General features: G+C 42.7%; 1 protein-coding gene across 1 annotated transcript; it reads left to right on the plus strand.

Moving 5' to 3' along the window:
• The first annotated feature begins 7,796 nt into the window (after positions 1 to 7,796).
• H1-0 (H1.0 linker histone) lies at positions 7,797 to 10,259 on the plus strand. Its single transcript, XM_075573670.1, has one exon. It carries the CDS (start codon positions 8,423 to 8,425, stop codon positions 9,011 to 9,013), a length of 591 nt encoding a protein of 196 aa, XP_075429785.1. The 5' UTR covers positions 7,797 to 8,422; the 3' UTR covers positions 9,014 to 10,259.
• Positions 10,260 to 10,864: the final 605 nt, after the last annotated feature.

Consider the following 10,864-nt stretch of genomic DNA (forward strand, 5'->3'; position numbering starts at 1 on the left):
AAAAAAAAGACAAAAATGGTCGGTTCTTAATTGTAGCAGGCAATTTACGGGGCCAGTCTATCACGCTAGCAAATGTCTATGTGAACAAGCAGAAGCCTTCCTTGACAAATTCTTTTCAACTCTTAGTAAACTGGCCCAGGGCTGCGTAGTGGTAGAGGGCGACTTTAATCAGACATTAGACCCGACAATGGACAGATGTACCCCGGGAGGTCACAAGAGACCGAACGTTCGGGCCTCATGGTCCAGGGGGCTGAGGGCCAATAATTTAATAGATATTAGGCGTGAATACCACCAAGGGGAGAAGGGGTTCACCTTCTACTCCCATCCACATGACAGATACAGCAGGATTGACTACCTCTTTGTGTCTAGCAGAATGGTTTCACAGATCTCCCATACGGGAATCCATGATATGTCATGGTCAGATCATGCACCGATTAAGCTGCGGTGCACTGATTTCAGGCTAGACAGGCCAGGAGCGAACTGGAAACTCAATGAGTTACTGATAAAAAGCCCTGAGATTGAACAGAAGGTTAGGGATAGAATCAGGTGCTACTTTAAGGAGAACGTCGGCAGTGTGATTTCACAGTCCACTCTATGGGAAGCCCATATGGCAACTCTGAGAGGGGAGCTCATAGAGATTGCGAGCAGACGTAAAAGGGAGGACAAAAAGATCAAAATATTACAATCAGAATTGGCTGTCCTGTCGGCCCTACACAAAGAGAACAAAAAAGCTTCAACGCTAAAAACGTTGCTTGATACCAAAACTAAGCTAAATTTACTACTAACCTCCGAGCTGAAAAAGAGATGTCATGGTCTAAGCAGAAATTTTTGGAAAAAGCGAACAAGCCAGATACCCTACTTGCCAATAAACTTAGAGATAGAGACCAAAACTTTCATATTCAGGCAATTCGAACAAGGAAGGGGGACCTCACTTCTGACCCCAAATTAATAGTAGAAGAATTTAAAGCATATTACGAGACCCTATACGATGGGGCTAAGGTTACCCAGAGTGGGGCCACGCGCAAGCAACTAAAGACATTCCTAAAGGGGGCTAGATTACCTAGATTGAGCAGAGAGGAGAGGGACGCGCTGCAGGAAGACTTTACCCTAGAGGAGCTTTTGGAGGTAATTAAATCACTGAAGGTATCCAAAGCCCCTGGCCCGGATGGCTTCTCTAACTTATATTATAAAAAATTCTGAAATATACTAGCTCCTCATCTATTAAAGCTGTACAATTCCTTTCTGGAGGGTGCCCCCATTCCAGGTCCGATGCTCCAGACGTCCATCTCAGTAATACATAAGCAAGGAAAGGACCCAGCAGATTGTAAAAGCTACAGATCCATCTCTCTGATTAATTCGGATACAAAAATATTTTCCAAATTGCTGGCTAACCGTCTCAACCAGGTGATGCCAAAGCTGATCCATCCTGACCAAGTAGGGTTCATATGCGGCAGACAGGCGGCAAACAACACCAGACGGATAATAGATTTAATCGATTTGGCTCAGAGGAAAAATATCCCGTCTATGGTCTGGACGCAGAGAAAGCATTTGACAGAATTGATTGGCCCTTCATGAGAGAGACGCTTGGAGAATGCGGCCTAGGTGGGAAAATGTTGGGCGCAAATCTGGCACTGTATAAGGGACCGATGGCGTAGGTCAGACACCTGGGCTTCCCATCTGAGGAATTCCTAATAAAGAGCGGCACCAGGCAGGGTTGCCCCCCTGTCTCCTCTCCTTTTTGCACTATGCATTGAGCCCCTGGCAGCACATATCCGTCACAGCCCAAATATAGCAGGAAACCAAATCGGGGAGCAGTCACACAAAGTGGCCCTGTACGCCGATGATGTTATATTAACACTATCCCAGCCCCTCACCTCTCTGCCAAATGTCTTTAGTCTGCTGGGGGAATTTAATAAGATATCCAGTTTTAAAATTAATCAGTCAAAGTCAGAAGCCCTAAACATAACCCTTCCGAAGGTCACAGAAAAACTAATTGCTGTAAATTTCAACTTTAAATGGCAAGTCTCCTATATTAAATACTTAGAGGTTAACATTACAAAAGAAGATAGCGCCCTATATAAAGCAAATTACCCCAGACTGATAAGGACCCTGAGGGAGGATCTCAGGAGGTGGTCAGGTTACGGAATTTCATGGATCGGTAGGATCCAGAGTATAAAAATGAATCTCCTTCCCAGAATCCTATATCTGTTCCAAACTCTACCGGTACAAGTGGCCAGGGATGACATCCTCCGTTTGCAGTCCTCCTATGGTGAAATTCGTCTGGGGTAACAAAACACCACACATTAAAACTAGTACACTAATTAGGCCCACATTAAGAGGAGGACTGGTGGTACCTTGCTTGTTGTCGTATTTCAAAGCGGCCCAATTATCTCAAATTACTCAGTGGCACACGCACCCAAGCCTAAGGTGATGGGTAGAACTGGAAAAAGAGTGCTGTGCCCCTGTGGAATTACAGGATTTGATTTGGCTACCAAAAAAAGTATTTAAGATCGTACGTGACCCGCTATCCGCAATGAGCAGCTCTTTGGCAGTATGGGAGAGTAGCAGGTACAAATATGCCCGTTCAAGGCAACACTCCTTGATGACCCCGTTTTTGGGAAACCCTGATTTCGTTCCGGGTCTGCAGAGTAAGGACCTAGCAATTTGGAAACAAAAGAGTCTCACGAGGCTAGTACACCTGGAGGGCAGAATCTCAATAAAATCTTTTGAGCAAATTAAATCGGAAAAGGAGATGCCAAACTCAGAATTCTTTAGATACCTCCAGTTAAGAGCGCTCTACACTAAAATCCCAAAAGGCCCTAGGCGAACAAATTTTGAGCAGCTCTGTTCAAGAGGGACAGGCACCAAGGGACTTATCTATGGCATATACAGAGAGGTGGTATGTCCTGCAAAGGATGACGACAAGAAACTGAGTTATAGGACCAGGTGGGAGGAGGACTTAGGGGAGACAGTAGAAGACGAGGACTGGGACTCTATAGTACTGGCGGCTGCAAAGAGTTCTATATGCACTACATTAAAGGAGAATGCATATAAGGTCCTGATGAGGCGGTACCTTACCCCGATGAGATTGGCTAAGTTTGTCAAAGACTACCCTCCATTGTGTCCTAAACAATGTGGGGAACAGGCAGACTTGTTGCACATGCTGTGGAGTTGCACCAAGGTGCTCCCGTTATGGGAAGACATTAGGAATTGGCTACAGAGAAATCTAGGGCTCGCGGTCCCTTTTGGACCCCTGGTTGTTTCTGCTGGGCAGACGCACCCGGGGGTTGAACAGATCGGAGCACAAATTAATTGCACATTTTGCAACAGCTCTGAGGTGCGAAATCGCAGCATTATGGAAGCAACCCGACTTACCCAACATCCCAAAAATGAGGAACAGAATCTGGTACGTCTGCCGGATGGAGCAGTTAACGAGTCTGGTTAACGACACCGGCACAAATTTTTTTAAAATCTGGGCACCGTGGCTGGCCCAAACGGATATCCCAGGGGTAGATGCCTCCAATATTTTGCTCTGATAGATGGAAATGCATTCTCCTATGATGTGCTGGTACTGACGATAGGCAAGCAAGAGACTGGTAGAACTGACAAGGGCTAGCAAAACTCAGACAAGAATCATGGGTCACAAGAAGAGACCTCTAACAAAATCCCAAACTGTCAGGGGTCCTCGTGGATGAATAGTGAACCAGAGGCTTCCTGGACTGCTTAACCCCCCCTCCCCTCCAAGTGTCTCGGTCTGTGGTCTTGTTAGTCGGTTAGCCCCCCTGTTTGTCCAGTTGGTTCAGTTTACTAAAAATTGATGTGATATGGATACTGAATTGTAGGACAGTGTGGTGTTAGAGTCTTGTTTACCTGTACCATTCGCTCAACAAAAAATTTTTTTGTTGCAAAAAAAAATATCATGCCAAATCCCTTTTGTAAAAAAATACCCTTTTTGTTTTGTCTCATCCTATTTTTTATGGTTATTTCCTTTAATTTTTCCAATAACTTTTAAAAATTAATCGGTATTTTATTTCCGACATGGCAGGAACAGAGCCATGTGCACCTTTTTTATTTACGGTTCCGAAAAAGGGATTTGGAATCAAGGGGGTTTATACATCAAGCCGTCAAAAAGTACTTTGACGTTCATTTTGCGTCTTCTCTGAGAAAATGAATGGGGTTTTCTATAGTTGGCGTAGTTCATTAGCCCGGAATGGAGTTTGGCGTGTGATTGTAGCACGCAGTACTACTCATTTTTTAGTAACAAACTCAACGTTCCACTTTTTTGTTAACAAAATGTTTTATTTTAAAGCGGCTTCTTACCTATAGTGTTATTAAAGCATAAATATTGTATAAAACCAGGATTACTGTTATGGGGAAAATGGCACCTTTGTGGGTCCATGCAATTGTTAGGTACAGATCTCCGAGGTTTGTTTTATAAATGTTTTGCTTATTACGCTGTCAAGGAAAGAAATTAAATGTCACATTGCTTTGTTTCAGGGGTTAAAAAAAATCGGAGCATATTGATGGTAAACCTACAAACTAAAAATCCAGAAAATTAAAATATTCTGCGTTGTTTATCTTGCGGGATTAAAATATACTCAACAAATAATTAACGGGAAGTTATCCCATACACTGAAATTGTTAGTTGCTATGGAACGGTAGCACCCCGATCAGTGGAGAATTCCGTGCAGATTTTTCTGGAAATCGACAATTCTTTAGAGAAAAATAATAATACACTTAATAGATATCAAAATTGTTGTGACTGGCAACGTCTGCGCCCATCTGCGGGATGTCCGGCAAGTGTATGAAGTGTGGGCGCGTGGATTGCGGCTTGTAGTAATGTCAATGTCATTAGACACCGTTTTTTAAATCTTAACTCATTTGTAGGGCTCTTGGAAGGAAATGAGTAAAATGTTGGTGCTTTACTAATAAACGATAATAATAAACGCAGTCCGGTGACAGAACAGTGGCGATTAAAACGGTGCGGGGGTCACACATACACACTTGCCTTCTCTCCGTCTCTCCTTTTGCAACCCTGCCTTTCAACCATTATCTAACATACAGTGCTTCCACTGCAGCAAAGGATTCTGGGAAATGACATGCAAATGAGCACACAATGTGACAACTTTTGCCTGAAATCCATTTTTACATGGAACCCATATAAGCAAATGCTCTGCTGTTCACAGATTATATATATATATATATTTTATGTATATAATTGCATCAGCAAAACAAATGTGGGTTTTTTGTTTTCTTTAGTATTGTAACTCCATGACTAATTCCTTATGTTCAGGAACGCCTTAAAGATATGTGTGGATTTTAGGCGGAATCTATTAAATACCACTTTGAAGCATTACACTGTAGTGCCTTGCACAATGGGAACACACCTTAACCTCTACATTGCAATACGTTGAAGGTACACCTGTCAGTTTTGGAGTTAATAAGCACATATTAGGCAAGTTGTAATTTCTGCTAAATGGAAATAAATAGGTTTTAAAGCATCCTTATTTTAAATCATTACCAAGGGCTTAGTTCCTCCAAACCCCCGTACATTTATGGTACATCTGATGTGTCTGAACTTCCCCCTACTAAATCAGAATCATGTGAAATACTATTTGTAGTTAATAAATAATAGTTTATACCATAGAAAATGTCTTTCCACCTCATGCCTATATGTGTGTTTATAAAAAAAAAATATTAATCCTATTGAATAATTTCCAAATAATTAAATAAGTCAGTTACAATGGCATTAGGGTGAAACAAATAGGATAAATGCAACAGTGCTTTGTAACATTGTTATTTTATTGGGACAATGTTTAGGGTCTGAGACCTCCTAGTGAAGTAACATGGATCCTTTATGTGCAAGCAGAAAGCAGATGACATTGAAGTTATTTTCAGCCTTGTGTTTACAAAACACATCCAGTTTTTCTCCTTCTAGTACATCTTCTCTTCCAAATTTCCATGGCTGCTCAAATCTGACATTACTGGAAATCCCAAAGCATTGCTCTGTAGAAAACTTGATGTTTGTTTTTGCAGAGAGTGTGAGATGGAAATAGCAACTCCCTTTAGCAAGATGGCGATTTGAGCTGCAAATGCTTTTGGCAAAGAAATTATAAAGGGTTTCAGATTTGTAGGATCTGCTTAATCTCTTTGTGGCAGTCCTGGCCCCGGGGAGAATGGGATTCAACCCCCAAATGCTCCATTTGTTTTGGCGAGTGGGGGGCATAGCACCCCAACCCTTAAAAAAACGTACCATGCACTTTATATAAACACAACACATACTGAAGTCACAGGAATATGGGGTGAGAGAAGCCCAAATCCCCCATTTAAAAAAAACCCCATCACAGCATTTTCATCCCAAAAAGCCGCCCCCAGTCTGTATTTTTTAGCAGAATTTTTTTCCTTGAATTACAAAATCGGATGACAATGTTTAATGATCTGTTTTTAAAAAAAAAAATTATTAGATATAATCAAAGCTGCTAAAATAAATTTATCAAAGCCAAAACATAAAGGTTTGTTTTCATTTAAGGTTTTCTATTCCAGGTTAGGGGCACAACCCCCAGTTCCCAAACCGCAGGGTGTAGGATCTTACTGCTGTATGCACAAGTAAAAACAAGATTACTTTTGTAAACAAAGTTTATTTATTTTTTAACAATGCGTGCAATTTGTTTAGTGTCTACTGGCAGGTTAGCCCTGATAAAGTGAAAGGAAATGTTGGGGGTACATGTGGTGGTCCATATAAAAGAGGGGGTGATGGCTTGTCCCCCAAATCTGTTATTAACCAAACAACATAGCAATGAAGTATTAGCTGATACCTTAGACATTATTTAACCAAGACATATAGTTTATGTTTAAAGAAAATAGGCCATAAATATTTTGGGGTACTTTTTTTTACGTGGATGTGACTTTGATGCCCCCCTAAAAGTTACCCCATTACACCGGCAAGTCAAATAAACAACTGACAAAGGGGGATTAAAAAGGGCGGTTTGGAAAAGGGGTTTTCATATGTATTTATTTTTTATTTTTAGCAAGGCATGGGGCTCGTTCCTTTTTGAGGGGGGATACTGAATTTTAGGGGTGCAGTTAGTGGGATCCCGCTGGTGGGTCCCCCTTTCTCCTGCTCCCCTCCCCGTCTCCTGTCCCCAACAAGAGCCAATGAAGCCATGAAACCTTACACAAAGTCAGCTCAAAGTTTTGCCAACAAGCTGACAGTTGTTATTTGGAGGGGGCAGAAATAGGGTTTTTTCGGGTGCTTGTAGGGCACGGTGTGGGGGCTCCCCCATGATGAAGCTGGGTCCCCCAGGAGGGCTTCAGACCCTCCCACCTTTCCCTGATGGACATACTGTACTCCCAGCTCCTTGTGTTAGTTGGGGTGGCTTTTGGGCCCCCCACTGAGGACAGGAGGGGGCCCACACGCCATTTTGTGGTGCCCACTGCAGGGTCAGGGATGCACCTTCCCCACGCCAGACCCACACCCCCGAGTGGCCCCCAGGAGCCGCCACTCAGGGGCCAGAAAGGACCAAATGAGTGAAGTTTCTGAGGTGCCACGGCAGTTTTTGGGGTCCTCCCGCAACATGCGGGGGGTCCCGGCTCCTGGAGAGGTAGAGGACTAAGGGCCCAGGGACTGAGCTCCCGGGGCCTGCCGGTGTGAGGGTGGCAGAGCCGCCGAGGGGTCAGAGAATTGGCGGTTTGTGACAGGGAAGAAACACAGATAGCTGCCGAGCGGCGCCATGTCTGCCTCTTCCCGCCCGCAGCCGCCAGTCCTCAACTCGGTCCGACCCCAGCAAATAAAAGGCGGGAACTGGCGGGAGGGGCGAACAGAGGGAGGGAAGGTGCTGAGGAGAAGGGAGTGTGTGTGAGAGAGAGAGAGACAGAGAGACAGTTACTGAGGACAGAGACAGCAAAACAAACAGGGAAGAAAGGAAGAGAGAGAGAGAAACAGCTCAAGGGGGAAACAAGTACAAGCTCTCACACGCTGAGGGGAAAAAAAGAAACTGACATATTTACCTGAAAGGGAAAAAAAGAACCTGACAGGAGAGCAGACATATAGAGACAGGTGCAAACTCTGAAGACATTGAATAACAACACTGAGGGAGAAGAGCCAGAAACACATGGGTTTCTGAAGAACTTGTGAGAGTTGGGAAGAAGACTGGAAGAAAAACAGACAAGACAGCAGAGTGGCTGGATATCTCAGTGAAGAAGAGATCCCATTTTTTTTTTAAAGGGGGGAGGGCAGGAGACATTGCAGCTGTTGTTGCACATCAGGTTCTGCTACAAGTTTCCAGTCTTTTGGGGTATCTTTTCTGCTTAAATAAGTGGTGGAAAGAGAGAGACATTGACTTAAAAAAAAAAAACCACTGCAGCCAAAGACTCAGAAGAAAGTTTTTCCTGGTTGCTTTGAACCTCTGTTGTGGAAGAAACAATGACGGAGAACTCAGCCTCCACACCTGCTTCCAAGCCCAAGAGGTCCAGGTCATCTAAGCAGTCTATAGACCACCCTAAGTACTCTGACATGATCGTGGCTGCTGTCCAGGCTGAGAAGAGCCGCTCTGGTTCCTCACGCCAGTCCATTCAGAAGTACATCAAGAATCACTACAAAGTGGGCGAGAATGCAGATTCACAGATCAAACTCTCCATAAAGAGGCTGGTCACTTATGGCACCCTCAAGCAGACCAAAGGTGTGGGCGCCTCCGGCTCCTTTCGTCTGGCCAAGGCAGACGAGGCCAAGAAACCGGTCAAAAAGCCCAAGAAGGAAGTCAAGAAGGTGGCTACACCCAAGAAAGCTGCCAAGCCCAAGAAAGCTGCCAAATCTCCGTCCAAGTCCAAGAAGCCCAAAGTCGCTGAGAAGAAAGTGAAGAAGCTGGCCAAGAAAAAGCCTGCACCCTCTCCCAAAAAGGCCAAGAAGACAAAGACTGTCAAAGCCAAACCAGTGAAGGCATCAAAGGTCAAGAAGGCCAAGCCCTTAAAACCCAAGGCAAAATCCAGCCCAAAGAAAGCTACCCGGAAGAAGTGAAGCTCCTCCAGTCTCTGGACAGCTCCTCACAGCTTCTGTACATAGTTTTATAACCTTTTATTAACTTTTTCTCTTTCAGTGCAACTTTATAAAGATGATGGGCTTCCCAGTAATTCCCAAGGACAATGTGTATTTATAAAAAAATATTTTTTTATTTTTGGGAGGGAGAGGGTTGTGATTTTTTAATTTTTTTTGGCTTGCACTTATTTTGATGTCTATGATATTGAGAGTTTAGGAACATTTTCCCACAAACTTTCTACTCCTGAGGTAAAAAAAAAAAAAAAATGACTGTAAAGATATTTACATTGATAGTAACTGAATGATAACATAATGAAGCGTAATACTGCTAATTTTCTCAATCTTGTTAGCCTAGTGCAAAACTGGAGTTAAACATTCATAGGTCCCAAACCGAAACTGCTGGGAGGATTAGTGATATTTTAGACCATCTGGAAACTTTGCATCTGATAAATTGGCTAAAATAGGATTTATGTGGATGCAGGGTGATTGGACGGTCCGAGATATAAGTATTGCTCCCGTTTGTTTTGTTCTGTGTTATTCTGTACTTAATATGATTTTTCTATCAGATGCGGAGAGGGAGAATTGAGCAAATGTGTGGATTGTTAACTTTTTGCTTGGTCGGCTGATGGCTACTTATATTATTCTGAGCTTCTTTACTCAACACCGAGATCATGTTTGAATGAAATAGTTATGCTCTGTCTGCCAACCCTGCTTAAATAACGACACTTATCTTTTTGACTAAATAAACACTGCAGAAAATTCAGTGGCTACTCGGGTCAGAAAAACTGTAGCAAAGTTGCACTACTGAAAATGTCTTTCATTGAATTTGTCTCTGTTGTATAACCTCACGCTTTGTGGTAATCAAGAAATCTTTATTAATCAGAAACCAAATTACTTTTTTTTATTTTTTGGACAACCCTAAATTAAAGGGATTTCCAATAGTCAACAGCTATGGTTTGTCAAAAATATTAGATCTCTCGTATAAAATATTTTCTGTCCAACATCACTTTAGTTGATTTCAAACTGATGAGTTAGAAGAGCATTGTACCAAATGACTTCGTTAAATACAAGATTTGTAAGTAATTCTGAGGATATTGAGGGAATATCTGACCTAGCGAAAAATAATCAGTCTTATTTCTAATGTGTGTATTGCTTTGTAGTCTAGTTAGCACCGGACAGACCCAATCGTTTGTAACCATGAGTTTGAAAATAAAATGTAAAAAAAGGATTGTATGTTTCTGTGTGATTCATTTTTCAGCACTCCAATAATCTGCCACATCGGCTACATGGTCACTATAAACGGAGTAAATTGTTCTAACTTGTAGAGCCAGAATAGCTCTCTCTTCTCTCACTCTCTTCTCCTTCCTTTTCTCTCTCCTTCCTCTCTTCTCTCTCTCCTTCCTCTCTTCTCTCTCTCCTCTCTTTCTCTTCTCTCTCTCCTTCCTCTCTTTTCTCTCTCCTTCCTCTCTTTTCTCTCTCCTTCCTCTCTTCTCTCTCTCCTTCCTCTCTCATATACACACACACACACACACACACACACACACACACACACACACACACACACACACACACACACACCCAAACAAATAATTCGGTGTAACCTAATGCTGCTGGAGAGGACTGCTATTGAATAATAGCCTTATTCAGGATGTAGTAGTGAAGGTGTTAAATGTACTTATGGGATGCTCTCATTCCACACATGGGTTTGGCAGATCCACAATGTGTAATTAAAGTCACAAAGATATCCACTATAAACACGGAACCACTGTTATTATTAGCCTGCGTAGTTGGAGCAGAACGGTGACTGTTGTCTCTTATGGTGTTTTTTTTGTG

The sequence above is a fragment of the Ascaphus truei genome, chromosome 17 (assembly GCF_040206685.1).
Source record: "Ascaphus truei isolate aAscTru1 chromosome 17, aAscTru1.hap1, whole genome shotgun sequence".
NCBI classification, from domain to species: Eukaryota; Metazoa; Chordata; class Amphibia; order Anura; family Ascaphidae; genus Ascaphus; species Ascaphus truei.